The 19,867-nt window shown below is 38.6% G+C and overlaps 1 protein-coding gene across 19 annotated transcripts in view; it reads left to right on the plus strand.

The window, feature by feature from the left end:
• The window catches only part of TNRC6C (trinucleotide repeat containing adaptor 6C), a 298,323-nt gene that overhangs the window by 273,609 nt on the left and 4,847 nt on the right, over window positions 1-19,867 (plus strand). For 11 of the 19 annotated variants that reach the window (XM_083804806.1, XM_083804794.1, XM_083804807.1 and 8 more), the window contains 11 exons: window positions 4,930-5,103; window positions 6,389-6,535; window positions 7,017-7,136; window positions 8,438-8,521; window positions 8,847-9,078; window positions 10,802-10,969; window positions 12,053-12,244; window positions 12,396-12,539; window positions 15,421-15,537; window positions 18,019-18,213; window positions 19,561-19,631. In XM_083804806.1, the coding sequence (XP_083660932.1) occupies window positions 4,930-5,103; window positions 6,389-6,535; window positions 7,017-7,136; window positions 8,438-8,521; window positions 8,847-9,078; window positions 10,802-10,969; window positions 12,053-12,244; window positions 12,396-12,539; window positions 15,421-15,537; window positions 18,019-18,213; window positions 19,561-19,631 (1,644 nt within the window). The remainder of the gene's footprint in view (window positions 1-4,929; window positions 5,104-6,388; window positions 6,536-7,016; window positions 7,137-8,437; window positions 8,522-8,846; window positions 9,079-10,801; window positions 10,970-12,052; window positions 12,245-12,395; window positions 12,540-15,420; window positions 15,538-18,018; window positions 18,214-19,560; window positions 19,632-19,867) is intronic. The other 8 variants (XM_083804808.1, XM_083804811.1, XM_083804799.1 and 5 more) reach the window with 4 other exon arrangements.

A 19,867-nucleotide genomic window follows, 5' to 3' on the forward strand; every position in this document is an offset into this window, starting at 1 on the left:
TATCAGAGTGTTGAGCAACTTGCTAAGTGAATTAAACAAATAGAGTTTCTATGCTAAGAATAGATATTTTTTTTCCCCAGAGACAAGTCTTTTCATATTTGCATCTTATGCTACTGGAGCAACTCCTTTTCTCCAGAACCCTTTTGCCCTTTGAGGTAACACTTCAGAGCATGAACGTGGAGCTGCCTCAGCTTCTGATCAGGTCATCCATCCTTTTCCATGGTTGGTGAATGAGCGCTCTGCCATGGCCACACAAAGCAATCCAGCCAACGTTCCTGATTTTACCTATTCTCTTACCAGGCCATTATCCTTTTGCTTGGCTTTGCTGAGTCTTCAGTAAGTTATGCAAGGTTCTTCTTCACAAAATCGTAAGCTGAGTTAATGTGCTCATTACTACCCCTTTACCAGCTGACTCTCTCAGCACTTTCCACACATATTATTTTGTGTTGCACTGAGTCAATCTTTGGCATTCAGTGCTTTGTTAATTGTACTATTTTTCAGGATGTTATCTTGCCCTGTAGCACCATAAAAGGAGAAAGGAGAAAATCCAATGTCTTCGAGAAAATAAATATCCAGCCTAACAATACCATGATACATGATCTCAACCACGCTATCTCATACTTGGTGGTGAGCGTGCAGTGCTTAGGTTTGCATGAAGATGTTACCCGATGTCTTCTGGAGCCATCAAATTTGTAAGAAAAACGTGTAAGATTTTACTGGAAGCATCCTGAAATAGTAAATAAGCCCAGTGTATTTCAAAGAATCTTTTCTAAAAGTGTAGGGACTGGGCTTGGGTACCACTCCTGAGTACTAGGACTCACATTTGGTGTGTATTCTCCTACACCTATTGAGCATTCTTCTTAGCTCAGAAGAAAAATGTGGTGTTCTGCTGATCTGTGCTGACCACGCCTTAGTTGAAAACCTCGAACCATACAGAGATGCCTTGTAATATTTTATCACAATTCAGATGCAAGCATTGAACTCGGGACCATTGAGAAAAGGCAAGGTATTTATCAAAGATACAAAAACAGACCAGAGAAAGAACATCAGTTTTTTGAAACCAATGCCAAAGTGTGTATGCTGCACACAGCACCAGGGTACCACTCTCCAGTAAATGTGCAGTGTTTTATGGTCTTTATGCTGCTACATTGCACCAGTGTTGTTGATTTGCTTGCCTTCATGCAGCTTCATCGCCAAGGCTGCTGAAGCATCAGTAGAATCTTCAAAGCTTGGAAGATCTGTTGAGTGATTGATATGGGTGCCAAAACTGTAACAGAGTACAGCTAATGGCTAACTGCGCTGTCCTCCTTATTTCTAATCTAACATATCCTTTCTTTATGAATTGGTGTGGACTCATAACGCTACTTGTTCCAGCTGGTGAAGGAAAAGATAAAAAAGGAAAAAGGGGGGGAAAAAAAAAAGCTTTCTTCAGGGCTCACAGTCTATTCCCTGTTGTCATTTCCCAGATTTGTTTTGGTGCTGTAGATGTTTTTTGCCAAAGAAAAGATTTAGCAAATTGATATCAGTGCATCCCATAATCTGAATTACAACACTGTTTTATTTTGTCATATACTTTGTTCCTTGCAATTTGTAGATTATCAGATGAATATCAGGTGAACTCACTGAAGAGAAGTATCATCAGCCAGCCTTAGCATTAGTTCAAGCTAGCCTTCTACAGGGCTTCTGTTCCTTCTCTGTGGCAGACTCATTATCCCTTCTTCTTTCCTCTACCTTCACTTTTTTATGCTTTCTCCCTTATCACCAGCATAGAGTGCTGTCATCTTTGCCCTGATGCTGCTTGCAAACTTTCTCCCAAATTCTTGAGAATGTAGGAAATTCTCCCCTAACAAATTAAGCCCTTTCACTTCTGTCTTGGTTGCTGATCAGCTCTTTTTCTCTACTGTTGACAAATCCAGGTCTACGAGGCCTGATGCTTGTTGGGTGCACTCATGTTTTTCCACAAATATTCTATTTGGCTATGCTATTTCCTTGTTTCTAATTCAAATACAGTGTTTGTTGGAATTTTTTCCAACCTCTTCTTTCACATTCTGGTTCCACTTGTCTCTCATGAATGTCATAGTTTTTTCTCTTGCGGATAATGAGTGAGATATTTTATCATCATGCAGAAACACCTCTTGAGGCTTGCAGTTAAGATGTTGATCACTGGATTTTCAAGTTAGATTTTTTTCTTCATTTCTCCGTTTCTGCTTCCTTTGATCCAGTGACAGTTTCTATTTTGTGCTTTCAAACTTTGAAACCTCTTTCAAATTTCCCATTTTCAAAATAAAAAAGCCCAGCACTTCTTCAAGTATTACTTTCACTGCAAGTTTCTTCTGCCTGTACCTACCTATCTCACAGTAGGTTTGAAAAGAGCTTATTTGAAGGTGGGATTCTATTTCTTTTGCTTCCTTCTTTGGAAAAGGTGGTTTGTTTGTGGATTGTTTTTTCTTCTTCTTCCTGTTTTAAGAAGATATTGACATGTATTTTTTACTAAGTACTTTTGTAACTGACTTTGTATAAAGACCCCTGGCAAATTCCGCAGTCTGGCATCTGTCTGTTGGGCTGTCTTGATTCATGAAGTGGCAGTTGTTGCGGGCAGGTGACTGCCTAAGTGCCCAGGAATCCTCTGCTAAGTTGTCTGTATCTCATAGGGCTAAAAGATCTTTCTGTCTTATTTAGCACAAGAGACTCCTGTGAGAGACTTTCCGAAGTCCTAAAAGTAATATTTTATTGAGCGTCAGTATGGTACTTTGTGTTCAATAAATATAGAAGGAAATAGTGCCGCTGCTAGGATTTCCCACTTGTGTGAAGTCCCTTCAAAGAACTGAAATACAGGGCTGGGTTGAGCATGATTTTGGCGAGTCAGATGTGGTGAGGGGGGTTAGTTGATGAGCCTCAGTGAGAAATGTAACAAATTTGTGAGGAAATCACTGAAGAGAGATGGACAGGAAAAGTCAGGTTAGAAAAGATTATTTTTTGAGTAACAATTACTGCAGAAAGAGCCTGAAAAACATCAGATTACAAACTGTTGTCAGCAGTAAAGGTGTCACCTAGTCTGGATTTAGAATGACTGATGACTGCTTTCTGTTGACCGGCTGAAATACTTTATGTGAAATGAATTGCTTTCAGTTCCCCTTGCAGGGTACATTTGTGCAGCACAGTTGGCCTCTTCTGATAAGTTCAAATTCAGAAAATTAGAACCAAGTCAATGCGAACAATGTGTGATAAACTTGCTACAAAAGACCCGTGCTGTAGTTAGCCAAAGAACGCGCTTGTGATGAAGGTGGCCTTGCAGAGCACGTCTGGTCTGGAAATCAGATGCCCAGATCTCCAGCGTGGCTTCTCCTCCACCATCCTCAGCCCTGCTATAATCCTTCAATGAGAAAAAATAATACCAGTGGGACAATATTTGAGTAAAGTTTGGGGACAGGAAGGGATTGCACTGGTCTCTCTCGGTCAATAGTTGTTCACAAAGGAAACAATGGCACCTGAAAGAGAGCACACACGGAGCTTGAAATTATTTTCACTTTAAAGGGGGAAGGGTAGAATTGTAAACATATGTCTGTGATCTAAGGAGAAATCCTTGAACCTGTTACTGTCATGCAAGCTGCAGTTGTTTGTAGAGTGTGACTGATGTCCAGTAGAATGTAAAATATCTTGAGCTGAAAGGCCTTGGGGATATCATTAGAAAATGTCAGTGTCCCCCTCAGGATAGTCAGATAGCATGTCAAGTGTCACTTCGCCTGATGGTAAAGAAACTTTTTCTTTGCATCAAAGGAGAGCTGTTGAAAATGCATTTTTCAGGATTAACTTAGAACGTAAAATTTACGGAGCGTGCCTGCCGCATTAGGTCATTTGTTTGGGGATCTGGTTAGAGGACTGGGCTGCTTTTTTAACAAAGGAGGTTTATCGGTATCCCACAATCTTCGGGGGGATTGAATTTAATGGTTGAAATAACCTAGCTCCTCACCTATATGAAAGCCTTTCTTTGCAGTGAAAATATTGCCTGAAAAATACCAGTCCAGTACATTGCAAATTAAAGGTTTTTTTTTCCCCTCTGCCTGTTTTTGGAGTTGTACTTTGTACACAGTGTTATTTGATCATGCCTGCCGCAGGCTTCCCAGACATCAAAGCACAGTTTGAGATAGAATTGAGTACCCCACTGTAACACTAGCTAGATATCTACCTGTTTGATTGGGGATTATATGATTTATTTTCTTTTCTGACTCGCTGTTTGCCCCCCACAGGGGCTGCCTTCTGTTCATCATATCCATGTTCAACCACGGTTCCTTACAGCCCCGTGGTGAGAGGGGGGCTCCTTACGTCTTGCTAAAATCTGCCTCCTCCTGGGGGACATTCAGGCAGTGTCTTAATCACTTTCCTAGGAAGGCTACAGAGGCAACATTATCATTATTGTTTTCAAGTATTTTTGTGTTCTGCGGGCGCGTTAGAGAGTAATGTTTCAGAGTGGATATTAATAAGTCACTGCTATGTGAATATTAAAAGAGGCTCGTGTGTCTCAGTTAGGAAAGGGGATTAATGCAAACCTGTTTGTTTTAAAGCAGAGCTATGATGTAGAACCAAATACAGACTGGTGTCAAATTAGCTTTTCTAGCCTTTCTGGGTTAGCAAAAGTGGTGGCTAGGTTGGGTAGGTGGCTAGAGCCCCCCCGTCCTGCTGGGAGGTAGGTGAGGGTGGTTGTGCATTTGTGGATGAAGTGCAACACAGTAAAGGAAAACAGTACCTTAATCCTGTTTCTCTTTCTCTTCTTCCTTCACTCCATACTTTCCATTCCCCATCATTCATACCTCTTTTTTTTTTAATTATTATTTTTTTTAACATTTTGATTTTTTTTTTCCCATCCATGCCCTTTTATATTTCCATGGGAAACTGTTTTGTGCGCTGCCCACTCCCGGGCACTGCACACAGCTCACCCTTTCTTTCTCCAATCAGGATGGCGGCCTAGTGGAAGAGCCCACTACTTCACCATTTTTGCCTTCACCAAGCCTGAAGCTCCCCCTTTCAAACAGTGCACTCCCTAATCAGACCCTGGGCGGGATTGCCTCAGGGCTGGGCATGCAAAACTTGAATTCTTCTCGACAGGTAAGGCTGTTCGGGGAGGTCGCAGGTTGAATTTGAGTGCGCACAGAGTCACAGCTAGCTCGTCACTTCCCCCTGGGAAACGGGGGTTTAAACTGGAAATGCACACAAAATCTTTGTTCACGTGAAATATCAGTGAAGAAACTACCTGCTGTGTAAACATCTCGCATTATAGGACATAAAACAACTGCTTAGTTGTAATCAGCCTGCTAATTATACACGTCCGTTGAGAAGAGACTGTAGTATTATGGATTTATACCTCTAAACCCTGGAATAGCTCTGCCTTGATTGATGTGAGGTTTCTTTTTTTGAGGCATTTTTAATTGTCACAGACTTAAAGACAGAGGCATTGCTCTAATTCATCTTCCCTGGCTGGTGTAATTATTCAGTGATGAGATGGGTGAGAAGTGATGGCTTTTTTTTATTCTTGTCATAAGTGTCAAGACAGCTCATAGCTTTGACAGGTGGTAAGAAAGGAACTGTGCTTCTAGCACCTCTGGTCAAATAAAGCGCTGTGGCTGGAGGGTTGTTTTGGCCCCTGGATAGAACGTGCTGAAAGGGAAAGAAAGGGAGAAGAGGTGGAGGGGGAAGGCTCATAAACAGGACGAGGCTGAGAGGTCATAAACTACTGCTGATTATGAAAAGGTTATTTTTGCTATATAAATTGAAGTGCTAGTAAAGATCAGGAAAAAAAAACACACAACACTGTAAAATTCTATATATCGTTCTGTGGTGTCTTTTATTACATATATTCTTTTAAGTTAGTTTTCTAAAGGCAATACTTGTCCAGCACTTACAGCCTGTCACACAGTCAGAAGCACAGGCTGCTCTAATAGCACATCCGTTACCAGTGGCTTTGTAAAATGAATATGTATAAAAACTGCCTAGATAATTTAATAAATAGGATGCAGTGAGTTTAAGGACTTAATTCTCCTATTCTTTCCTGCATATACACTAACATTTTTTGGTGAGTACTTCTCATTGTTCATCTTGGGACCCTCTAGGGTTACACATCCTTATAAAGGAGATCTTCAGCTTCGGCTACCTTTTGTTCAGATGTCTGTACAAAGTTTGGGCAGGTGCAGGATGTTATTGGGTATGTGGTGATCTCTGCCTGATTCTGAACCTGTTTGTCAATAAGGCGTCCAACAGAACAGTCTGCACGTACTGGTTTCTTTACCCACACCTGTCATAATCATTGAGGATAAAGGCTGCACAGATAAGGAACTTTCAGGTTATACATTGAGTGATGTGTTTCAAGGCCAATGTCCTTCTTGTCCTGTTGTAGATACCGAGTGGCAATCTGGGTATGTTTGGCAATAGCGGAGCAGCACAAGCCAGGACCATGCAACAGCCGCAGCAACCGCCAGTGCAACCTCTTAATTCATCCCAGCCTAGTCTTCGTGCTCAAGTGCCTCAGTTTCTATCCCCTCAGGTGAGATGAAACTTCCAGTCTTGTGTTTTCCCTTCCCCTGGAACTCTCCCATGTGCTTTTTCCTCTGCATACTCATTTTGTGATGGTCCTGAGGCTTTGGAGCTGCTGTTGCTTTACTGCGTCTTTTGATTTACTAGGCAGTAAGCACGTTACATGGGTGAGATGTTCTCACATGTGTGCTGTTTGTTATCTGCGTGTGCAGATTCACTCGCTCCTTTTTGCAAAAAACAGTGTTTCTAGAGAGCTAAGGAGTTTGTTCTTAGGATTTGTGGGTTTTTTTCTTTTTTTTTCTGTAAATGGAAGTGTAAGTATTGTTACTAAAATTGTATTAGAGCCTATCGTTAATTTTTTGATCATTTATAGTGCAGTTCAGGTAATAGTAATGTTATTCAGCTACTGTCTAATGGCTCTTATTTACGGCTTATGCAGTTGCCAGTGCTAAAAGTGAATGTACAAGGTTTAATACACTGCTGTTCTTTAGGTTCAAGCACAGCTTTTGCAGTTTGCAGCAAAAAACATTGGTCTCAACCCTGCACTATTAACCTCGCCAATTAATCCTCAGCATATGACGATGTTGAACCAGCTCTATCAGCTGCAGCTGGTAAGTTGAAGAACATGGCAAGTAAGCTGTAAATCTGAATTGACGATAAAATAAGAGAACAACTAGATCTTTAAATGGACACGACAGATCTTTAAAGCAATCAAATGGTGATTTCTTTAGTAGAGTTTCTTTCCAAAGAAACAAAATCCTTTTTTTGCCTCAGTTTTTATAAATAGTAATTTGTGGGAATAATTATTCTTTACAGCGTATCAGTGGAACTAAAAAGTCAGTTGACTTCATGCTATTGTATATTATCAAACAGCGCTATTCTGCATATTATATGCAACTCATTGACCAACTAGGAGATTTGTGTCAAAACATAGCACGAGAGAAATCTTGGCAGTGCTGGACACCTGAGTTACCTGAATAACTTTATTTGATTGCCTCCTAAATAACCAAGTGTATGGTGAATTTCCTGTAGTTAATGGGATGAACATTAATCACACCATGGGATAAGAACTACTTGCTTTTGAAAAGTTGTATATTTTTGAGATGTTTGCACGCACACATATATATATTATTTAATCACATTTTATGAACAGTGTTAAAAGTGATATTCTGTGCTAACATTATTTTAGTATTTGCTAGTGGTAAATATTAAATTGTGCACGATAAACTGTCTTAATTGCGGATGTCAACGTGCTAGTCTAACTCTTCACATAGTGATAATATTTGATACCATTGTTTCTAATTGTATTTTTCAGTTTTGAGAAGCACAGTATTGATCTCATGCCATGGTAATAATTGGACAGTACAAAGCTACTTGAAAAATACTTGTACAGAACTCCTTTGGATAGTTCAGGAGATTACAAGAAATAATACCTTGCCCTTTTAGTGATGTTAAAATTGTGGAATTTTTCCAGAGTGAAGCAGCACAATTGATTAAATGCAATGTGTTGTCAGAATTTAAAATGAGCAAAACAAAATAACTATTGGTACTTTACCTATTTGTAGAATAGTATAAACTTACATTTCAATTTTTGCTTCATCTTACAAACTTCTCAGAAGTAAAGCAGGTTCCTATCTTTAATGAATACTCATTGCTGACAAACTTACTCATCGATGTTTTTATTGACCTATTTAGTTTAAACAAAAAAAAAACACCAACAAAACACATAATTCTGGACTTAAATGTATTTTATAATACATTCTTAACGAGAATGTTATATTTGCTTCATTGTCTGTTTTCAGAAAACTCCAGTGTTTCTCCAGTATTTTGTATTGTGCCAGATCAGTTCAGGCAAGCTTGTTAGACTTCTTGTATATGTTAGGACCTCTGACCTCTCATTTCCATCTTGTAGGCGTACCAACGTTTACAAATCCAGCAGCAGATGTTACAGGCTCAGCGTAATGTTTCCGGACCCATGAGACAACAGGAGCAGCAAGTAGGTTTGACTGCCAATTCAATTTCACCATTAGAATTTGGTTTCAATAGCTTAAAGAGATTGTACTACATTATACCAAACCAGCTAAAGCGTCCTTAGAACAATAATAGTGTGTGGTTTGAATATTGAAATGTAAAGAGTACTAGAGGAATAAAGCTACTTCACGGCATTCAGTTATTGGAGGAAAGCTCTTCAACCCTTAATTCAGTCAATTTTTATTTGTGAGGAGATCTTATGCTTTTTTCTACCCTGAAATAACACAAAGGAAATCTTGTTTTCTTGTGTTGAATTGATCATTTATTGATTCATTCTCTTTTGTTGCCAGGTTGCACGTACAATCAATAACATGCAGCAGCAGATCCAGCAGCACCAGCGCCAGCTGGCCCAGGCCCTGCTTATGAAGCAGCAGCCTCCCCCTCCACATCTATCTTTGCACCCCTCTGCAGGCAAATCAGCCATGGATAGCTTTTCACCCCATCCCCAGGCTCCCGGCCTTCCTGACCTGCAGACCAAAGAGCAACAGTCTTCACCGAACACCTTTGCTCCTTACCCTCTTGGTATGTGTCCTTCAGCAGTTCCGTATGCGAAAGGCAGAGGGAGTATATTTCATTACTTAAGTGTCTAAGTACTTTGCTCTACAGTATAGTAAAGACAGAAATACAAAAGATATGTTTATTAAGTAATGTTGAAATGCCTAAACAAAATCACGGTACTACATGCCTATCTGGTAGTAATAAAAGTGAGCTGTATCTGCTCACCTGTGCTTTGCAGAACAGAAGATCTGCTTAATTAACTATCTAGGCATGTTGCTGTTCATGAACTACATTCAAAATAACAGCATCATGTTGTAAAATACACAAATGTCACCTTACAAGCAGGAATATTGTCTTGAAATCACTGAATTTTTTTTCCACTCTAATCAACAATGGTAAGGCATGAACTTTGGTCAATGTATTTTGAGACAGATACAGATGATTTTGAAGGAATGCAAAAAGAGTGTTGTGTAGATGATTACATGTTTCGAAAATTTGACTGATGAGGAAAAAATGAAATTCTTTGGTCACTTGAAGCAGAAGACTTAAGAGGCATGCAGCAATCTTCAAAAATATAAAAGATAGCTTCAAAGAAGTCTTGCATGTGGCTAATGGAAGAGGTAAAAAAATGTTGCACAAGAGAGGTCCTTAAACATTAAGAATCGTTTATTTGCTCTAAGGAAAGTAGGGTACTGGAATAAAGGGTCATGGAAGTTTGTGAAAACTTCTTCACCAGGCATTTCATGATCTGTCAAGTGTGATCGATGTGAAAATAAATCAATTCAGCCTTGAGACAGGGTGAACAGAACAACTTTCAGAACTGTTTTCTGTGATTGTTCAATGTAAGCCAAAGACTTTATGACATAGGGGAATTAATTTAATCTCTCTGCCTCTCTTTAATGCTGTGTACAATAGAATTGAAAAGCTTCTTCTACCATTCAGCAGTTAAGAAGGTGATTCGGACTGCTGTGGGGAGCTGTTACAGCAGGGAGTATCAGAAGGCGAAAGAATTTGTGAATTAAGGGCCTAAGTCTAAGAGGTTCTTATCATAACTTAGCTTCCTGTGATCTGCTAACATTCAGAATTATATATCAAAAAGGATCCAGATCCATGTCACGGAAGCATGATAAAATTATTCCCTAAATACTATATGTTTTATACAAAAACAGGAGGGTTTTGTTTGATCTATTCCAAAATATATGTCAATGCCTGCCCTGACGATTAGCAGCTCTTTGTATGACCTTTTAATTGCTTCATCTGGGATTTTTAAAATGTTGTTAACAAAATAAAATGGCAGACATTACAGGGGTATGCTGGTGAGACATTAGGAATACTTTGGCTTAACAGTGGAATGTTGCAAATTCTTCACTGGTTTAAACTTAGCATTCCAGTGCATTCTTCTAGAAGGCCTTTTCTGGGGCAAGTAAAGAGACTGCAAGAAGAAATACTGACAGCTTTAAAATATATCCCTACAAGGTTTTGTTTTTGTTTTTGTTTTGTTTTGTTTTCCCTTTTAGCAACGTTCAAATATTTTCTGAATTCATAGGGGTATTATTCTGAATCAGTGTTCCCGTAACAGCTAGTTTTTGAAAGCAGATGGAAAACCTGCATAGTGAATTACTACATGTATGTATAAATGTCTAAAAAAATCAATGTTTAATAATTCCTTTAGTTGGATTTTTAAACACAGACTTATTTTTTAATCCTCCAGTTTATTAAGGATATGTAATGACCTGTTTCCCCTTAGCTGGACTGAACCCGAACATGAATGTAAATAACATGGACATTACTGGTGGTTTGTCAGTGAAGGACACTTCTCAGTCCCAGTCTCGCCTTCCTCAGTGGACACACCCCAACTCAATGGATAATCTGTCTAGTGCTGCTTCTTCTCTTGACCAGAACTCCAGCAAGCACGGTATGTCGCATTTAATCTCTATCTCAGTTTGGCTTTTTGAAACTTGAGTCACATTGCAATTATATTTTTTTTTCTCATGTTACTCTTTTCTGTAAGTGCTGATAAATGGTTGGTACAGAGCATCACCCTTTGAGACTGACTTCTTTTTTGAAGATTTCTGTAGTCGCATTCAGCAATGTATTGAAGTTCTTGCAGCTAGAACATCATACATGCAGACCTTTCTGCTGCTTTCGTTTAGTGACTTTTACTGCTCAGAACATGGAGTTCAAGTAAAATAAGCCATTAGTGTTGGCAACATGTGCAAACAAGTCCCACAGGCCTTCCCATACTCCAGATCTGCATACTTTAATTCTAAAAAACTTTACATTGACTTTATCCCACAGTTTTTCCAATATCACCAACTTTTCACAGCCAGTCATGTACAAGGGCACGATGGATTATATAATTGCCCACAGTGGGAGTTAGGAGCACAAAATTCAGTCTTCCAGAAGCGATTGCTAATCTGTTAGAACACCTTTATCCCTGTTTCCTCCAGTATCCTGAGTCATTTATTCCTTTATTTCCTTTATGCAAACTTACTCTGTTAGAATATGACACTGTTAACAGTCTTGTATGCTGCTTTTTATTATTAGCAGCACGAATTATTTCTCTATTATGATAGTTTCTTATTCTGCAAATAGCTTTACTGCGTATGCCAAATTGTTGTCTGATAATTTGTAGGAACATGGGTTTGGCTACTTCAAATCATCCATACTGTCAGTAATAAAAACCTAGAGAAGGATGAGAAGGGGGCATACCTACAAAGATACTCCATAGTATGCTGTCAGCAAATTCCTATTTACCATCCCTATGATGATTTGAATTACTTACTCTCTTTTTGGCAGTAATGTAACCTAAATTTCCTTAGTTAACTTGAGTCTGGATTTTACCAGCAGTGTATCTCACAGTTGTATTTCCTAGTAAGGCTTCAGAGGCTGTTAAGCTTTGTTCATAGTGTTTATATTTTATTTTTTTATTTTAATACAGAAATACCCCAAATTAGTCCCACTCCTAAACAAAGCCTTTCTATTCTCTTCTTTACAGGTGCTATACCTGGAGGTTTAAGTATTGGTCCTCCGGGAAAGTCCTCCATTGATGACTCTTATGGCCGGTATGATCTGATTCAAAACAGTGAATCGCCCGCCAGTCCACCCGTAGCTGTTCCTCACAGCTGGTCACGTGCCAAAACTGATAGTGATAAAATTTCCAATGGCTCCAGCATAAACTGGCCACCAGGTAACAAAATGCAAACCACTCACGTTAAACTGATGTCATTAAATCACACTGTTGGTTTTATTTATTGCATCCTTCTGATGTGAAGAATTAATCTTTGGGGAACTATGACTTTATATGCTCTTGTTTGTTTGTTTTCTTATATTTGGAACAGAGTTTCATCCAGGAGTGCCATGGAAAGGACTGCAGAATATTGATCCTGAAAATGACCCCGATGTTACTCCTGGAAGTGTTCCAACTGGGCCTACCATAAACACCACAATACAGGATGTTAATCGCTATCTTCTCAAGAGTGGAGGTAAACACACAAATTACTTTCACATTTATATTTACTTTCTTCTTTCCAACAAAGTTGACTTCATTTAATATGGGTATAGTATATTTTTGCACATAGTCCTGATCTAATAAAGCTTCAGCTCTGAGCTTTCACTGATAATCCAGAAATACATTAGCTAAATATGGGACTATGAAGGTTCTGGTTTTCCTTGGGAACGTGAATATTTTTAAGCTTGGAAGGGTTGGGATATGTAATATAACTTCCAGTGACCACAAAATCTTTTTGTTAACATGTATAATTCCTACCACTTTGCTTTGAACAAGATTTTATTCTTCATACTGACCAACTTCTTGCACTTCAGGAAATATTTAAGAAGTCACAATACAAAAGTTCCATGGTTGTAGCTGAGGCAGCAGTCTTCTGTCATGCATAACTGTGGCTTTGTTTTACATCCAAAACCATCAAAGAAAAGAAAAAAAGAAAAGGGGGTATTAACTTGTAGACTAGAATTTCTCAGTGCCATTTCCATTCCTTTTGTCCTGACGTTGTTTACCCCAGAATTAAAAGGGTATTCTCTAAAACAATAAACCAGTGGGACTATGCTGTTTACTAACTAGATACAGTGAAAGTGCATCAGTGGAGCGACAGCTTGGTTTAATTGTGATCGGTGTGCCCTAATAGGCCAGTTATCTGTACTCTATGAAAGCACTCCAACATGCATCAGGGGTATTATAATCAGGTTATCAATAAGGACCTGTCAGGGTTAAAAATGTGGATTTTGTTATAGTAGCTACATCTGTGATGTCTGCATAGATTATAAGACAAAATTAAATCAGAAACTGGTTTCCAGCTCTGAGCATGTTAGCTCAGGTGAAAGGATGTGAGATGTGAGGGAAAGGAGGAGCGTTTTTCATTGCCTTGAATGATTTTGAGTTGTCTCTTACCAGAAAGCAGTCCTTATTTAAACTGGACTACGAAGTATTTGTGTGCATGAGTAATGTTGAATTAACTTTCTAATGACCCAGATATACTTCAAGGGGCAAACAACTTCAGTCGTTTGAAGTTACCTTTACAGTGCTAAATAAAAAAGTAAGAAGACATAATTCAGCCACAGTTCAGATATGGTGTACCCAAGAAATACTCCCTAGGGGCCAAAAATATAGCCGTACAGAACTGTACCTGTAAGTGAAATGATATCTACTACAGGTCTTACTTCTTCATGGAATGGAAGCATACATTAGCTCTGCTGGTATACAATCTGTCTGTGGAATGAAGAAGTAGTTACAACACTTGTAGAGGGTTAGTATAGATTATCTTTGCAGAGGTAAACAGGCTGCTAGGAGACAAAACCCTGTGAAAAGCAGTGACTGCTGGGTTTCATAATATGTTTATTTTCCTTATTGTGGTTTTTTTTTCCCCTTTATCTTGTTAATATAAATAATATAATTTTAATAAAAAACGTAGTTGCTTTGTTTTTTTCTTTATGTGTATCCTGGTGTTTGCTTCTGGGTAAAATTATCTGTTATTGTCAGTACTCCTTCGAATGAAATTGGATTTTCATGACATGCTGACACAAAAAGACTGTCTTTGAATACTACGGCTTGAAGTTCACAGGTTTTATTAATGGAGCTGAGATCCATTCACAGGGATAGACTGTGGCTTATACACTGTACACGTAGGAACAGATAAAACTTAAGCTTTTGGTTTGATTGTTGTTTTGCCCTATTTGCTAAAGATGCTTTGCAGGATCATCTGCTACAAACTGAAAGCCTTTAGCCATGTGGAACCAGGGCTGCTTTCAGCTCTGTGAGCATATGGGCCTTTGAATCTGATATAATTCCCTTCCCCAGCCTTCCTCAGAGGTGTCTGCATGGGGAATAGATTATTTCCAGAGAAGGCCTTGATGTAGTTATTTTTCTTGAGACTGATGTCTGTATTGGTGTGTCCTGAGAGCAGCACAGTGAGTCTGGATAAGGTAAAGTTTGCTTGCTCTCTGTTCCAGGTGAACGTACATAGCCTGTGATTTTTATTGAGCTGTGAGGGATGATAATGTGCTTTTGCTTCCTCCCTTCTGCCTCAGTACACCACTCTGTCTTCTTCCAAAGAACTCACCTATAGTTTTATTAGTCAGGTAAAGATGTTTTGGTATCACAGTATATCTGTGTATGTCCGGAATGATAAGTCACCTGGGATATACGATTTTGTTGGTGGCTAGAAAGAATACTTCAACTTCTTCTGGCCCTTATAATGAAGATATTTTTTTTATGTTCTGTCTCTTTCATTTGCTGCCAGTAAGGAAATTGTATGTGTGCTTAGATAGCTCCTCAGATTGTAAATGATTTACCAAGATGGTTTCAGGCTATTTCGTTTAATGTTATTAGTTTGAGAAGAGATTGGTAAAATATATCCTTGCTTTACTGAAAGCCTGCAAAAATCTAAAGATGCTTGTGGGCATTAGAATGTAGGAGAAGTGCTCACCTCAAGTAATTTAGGACAAATCACCCATGGTAAGAGGTTAGTTTATCATACACATTTATGCTCATCTACAGTTGCCATCGCTTAAGTCAGCCAGCAAAGCACCTTTATAAATGAGGCCTGCTCCTTGAGACTAAACAGTTTAATGCTGATTTTTTAGTCGCATATCTTAAACGAAATGCAGAATTTATCTTCTGCACAGGCGCTAGTACATTTACTACTGTGCCAGCTTTCTTTTCTTTTCTACTAAAGACTTCTGCTTCACTTTATCATGCTTTCTGTAACATTTCATTCCTAGACTTCTGAGACCAGGCTGACTAAGGAAAATGCCTTGCATGGTTTGTATTTGCACATAATAGATTTGCTTATGTCACACCAAACATCATTATGCCCATCTTTCTTAGTTGCTTCTCTGCTGGTTCTGCAGGGTCATCCCCAACATCATCTCAGAATGCCACGCTGCCTTCATCGAGTGCCTGGCCGCTTAGTGCCTCCGGCTACAGTAGCTCTTTCAGCAGCATTGCATCCGCACCTAGCATTGCAGGTACGAAAAATGGCCTTTCTACTTTCACGTTCCCCTGCATTCTGAGAAAAGGCCCTAGGAGAAGTGCTTTCCCAGTTATTGCAGCAGTGCTGCTATAGACAGAAGCACATTTTTCAGTCCTGTGCCAGGTAGGCAGCTCTCCTGGCAGCTCTTCAGTGGTGAGCTCTGTATGCTATGCCTGGAATTGTGCTAAGGAAAAATGTATTTACTCCACTTGATGCCACATGCCGTCACTCTATATTGGCATCGAGGTGTCTTAACGACTATTTCCATTGCAACTTTGCAGAGGAATGTTCTATTTTCTAAGACCTCGGTAGTAACTCCCCTACTAGACCCTTCCAGTGAGAGGAATTTTTTGTTAACAAACTCACTGTTAGCAGTAAAATGTCTTCAGCTCAGGAGAAAGTTTAATTGTACCTCAAGGAGGTACTCTGCCTCAGAATGGGGTTTGGTTTGGGGGGCTCTTTATTTAACTATTGAAGAAAGTTTCATAAAAAACAGGCTTGTTTTCTTCATGTGTCCCCTTAATTAAGCAGATCAAAACACCTGTTTAAATGTCTTTTAATTGTCATTCCAAAGTGTGATGCTTACCTATATACCTGAGCTTGCATATGGTGTAAACAATATGCAAATTGCCCCATTCTTTCCAATGAGCTGTAAATTCTGAGGTATCTCTCTTTGTAAATCATAGAAAATTAGCTTGCAAACCGACTACATAAATATCCAGTTTGTCCCATTATAAAAATGTGTAGGGGCTGTTGCATGGTTTATATTATCACTTTCATATCTAATCAATGAACACTCTCCACTTCTTTGAATAAAAGTAGCCACAGCCTCTAGGTCATACTGCAGGTAGCAAAGCAAAAAGGTTTTGTTTGAAATGTTTTACTCCATTAAAAGGAAAAGAAAGGAATGGCTTGCTTTTCTTTTATCTGTCACGCATTTCTGCTTTACTTGCTTTTATTTTTTGCAGTCTCATCTAATCTTTGTGTTAACCCCATGGGAATTAGTGAGATAGCAACATCTAATCTGTGGTAATGTGCGTACATCATGTGCTACGTTGCAGGTTGAGCTGCTCTGAATTCTGAAAGTCAGACTTTCCTCCTTACTCCCACCCTTTTTCCCTTTGTTAATGTCTTGATCATCATCGTTAAATTATTTTTGTCACCACAGTTTGCAAGAAGATGGGAGAGCGGTTGCCCTTTCACTTGAATTACTATGATTCATTATGAAATCATTGAGTTAGATGATACAGATAAATAGGGACAATTTTGAGTGTGTGTGTGTGTATATATAACTTGAGGCTGTGATTTGGTGACTGGTACATTTGGCTTCAGGGTTCCTCATACAAAGACTGCTATGACTACCTGCTGCAAAGCACTGATTCAATATAAGATTAATCTGGCAGTTCAAATCTGGTTTTAAAAAAGTTCACGGGATTTATGTATCTTCAGCATTGTCAGATCAAGTATTTTCTTACTGTCTGCCGCCAAAATAAAAACATTAAGCCAGCATAAGCACAGTATCACTTGGTCCAGCAGAGTATGCAGCAACGTGACCATTTCAGCCTGTTCCAGTCAAAATGTGTGCTGCTAATGGCAGTAATGGGGGGACTGTGTCATGGCAAGGAAATTGTACCCTTGACTTCCATAACTTATGTTGTTACAAGGAAGAAAGGCAGAGATGTGCAAGTCTAAAGGTGAATAAAGGATTTTGGTTTAGTATCAGTAATTTCAATCGATTTTGTGTGCCTCTCACAGCTAAACAGTACTCGTTATTCTTGGGTTTTGTACTATTTTATAAAACTCTGATTTGATGGGAACAATAGTAAAATAGTTGAACTACTGATTGCGGAAATAAACCAAACAGTAAAAAGTTTCAAAGAGTTGACAGATTGCAAAATGGTCTACTCTTCTGAAGACTTCAGTTTCTCAGAGACACTTGAAAAAAGAGTATCTGTTACTTTGAATATTCTGAAATAGAATTTTTGCTGGTCTTTGATCTTTGGAATTTTAATAATATATCAGAAGAACATATGGTTATGCTGCTTACTTTATATTAGATAAAATGAGTTATGTGAAAAAAAGTGGTTAGGTTCTAAAGTCTTTAAGAGAGATAATCTTGAAGTTATAATTTTGATGAAATTAGATTTCAAATACTTATTTTCTGCTCTTTTTTCATGTATTGTCTTTTACAAGAAAGCAAAACAGTAGGAGATCTTTTTTAAAAAAAGGATCTGTATATGTAGCAGGTGGTTTGAGAATCGTTACTTACAAATTTCTTTGAAAATGTTAATAGGAGTGTAAGCAGGTTACGTGTATATAGGATTTGTATCGCAGACTTGCTGCAGAATTCTGTTCTTTTCTCTCCTGAAAAGCTGGAAGAATTTAGTCAGTTCAGAAGCTTGATGACTACCCATCCTATTTGATTTAACCATTGTTGCTAACAGAGAATACACTAATTTATTTTGTTCTGTTGCAGGTAAATTGTCAGACATAAAGTCTACGTGGTCCTCTGGCCCAATCTCTCACACACAAGCCTCTTTATCCCATGAACTATGGAAGGTACCCAGAAACACTACTGCTCCTACAAGACCTCCTCCAGGCTTAACAAACACCAAGCCATCATCTACATGGGGTGCCAGTCCCCTGGGTTGGACCAGCTCTTACTCCTCTGGTACTCCTGACTTCTATATCATATAGCACCACAGCGCCTTCCTTTTGGAATTGTTTGTTGTTGTTCTGTCTTACAATAGTGAGACACCCCGCAGCTTTGTATTAGACTCCAGATGGTTGAGGTTTAATACAAGCAGAGTGTATCCATTTTGAGGATGAAGCTCATGTTTGTTTATTTTAGTTAGAATAGGTTGTAAATGAAGCTGTCATCTTTCAGGTCGTCATATTAGTAATTTTACCTGTGAATTGCCAAATACTTTCACTCCTACTCACGGTTAGGATTTTTTTCCTGTTTTCTTATTTTTAAAAATAGATTTTAAGTGTGTTTCTTGTTTCGTGGTATGATCTGTGACTTCCTACAAGACTTTGATAAGTGAATCATCCTATGAAATTTAACATGGAACACATTTTTGGATGTGAAGCATTTAGGACCTGATGGCGTTTGAGGACCTGCAGGGAATGTCTTAATTATTTCATGCAGACTCCTTTTTAGATGTCATTATTTTGCTTAAATACAAATGTGAGAAACCACAATTATGGCTATATAAATGTATGCATCATATTTGTCTGTGAAGTATTGTCAGCTTCAAAGGCAAGTATTACACATATTTTATCTAACTGAATATTTTATTAATATGCTTTCACTAAGATGGAAATTAAACCTTCTTACCATTTATTTTGAATGTTTTCTGCACCAAAGCCCCACCTGCTGGCCAGATACTGTTAGTACCAGAATTCTGTCTGAAGCCAGTGTGGTCACACATGTGACTACAGAAGTACTGCAGTTTTTCAAATGCCACTAATAAATACCAAGCTTGTACAGTTTCTCATTGTAAAACATCAGGCTGAGGTTGGAAAAGCAGGTTTTGCTGGTGATACCCACGTATCTTTAATCAGAACGTTGTCAGTGCAGAAATATCTGTTTTGAATAAGTCGTATACATTAATCTTATCATTGGCAACATAGCAGAGTGCTGCAGAGCTATAAAAATCTTTAATAGCAACCAGCAATCTGAGCTTGGACATCCGAATTGCTTTTAAAATGTTTCTTCCAAAGTAATTTTAATGTAACCTGAAGATGCACTTTATTGCAGTGACGTACCTGCATCCCAAAGTTATTGTGGGAATGTGAAAAATGCCACAGATCTTCTAAATGTAACAAAAGCAGGTTTTCTTTTGGCAACCTTTCATTCCAAAGAAAATAAATCAAGATGTGAGTAAACTGCTGTAAGATTTGTTTATGATGGCAATTTCTCTTGCTAGTATGTTGTGATTCCAGATAAGTTTTCTTCTTGCAATATGTTCTCCACATTGTGATTAAATGTTTTGTTGCGGAATTTGTATTTCAGGTTCAGCATGGAGTACTGACAGCTCAGGGAGAACAAGCAGCTGGCTGGTTCTTCGAAACCTCACACCCCAGGTAACTAGAATTGTACATAACTAGTTATGGAAAGAGACTTGTCATATTTGAGAGATGATAAGAACATTTATCAACCTTGATAATCTGGTTCGTTTGAAGGGAAAATAATTATTCTGCATTTATTCCAATTGTCTGTCTTCTGCAGGCAATCTGTTAAGTTTTTAAAGTGCTGTCAAATCAAATATGAGCTTTAAGACCATGTAATTAGTCATTCAGTGTGCACCACTTCTGTATGT

Source organism: Anser anser (assembly GCF_964211835.1).
Source record: "Anser anser genome assembly, chromosome: 19".
Taxonomy (NCBI): Eukaryota; Metazoa; Chordata; class Aves; order Anseriformes; family Anatidae; genus Anser; species Anser anser.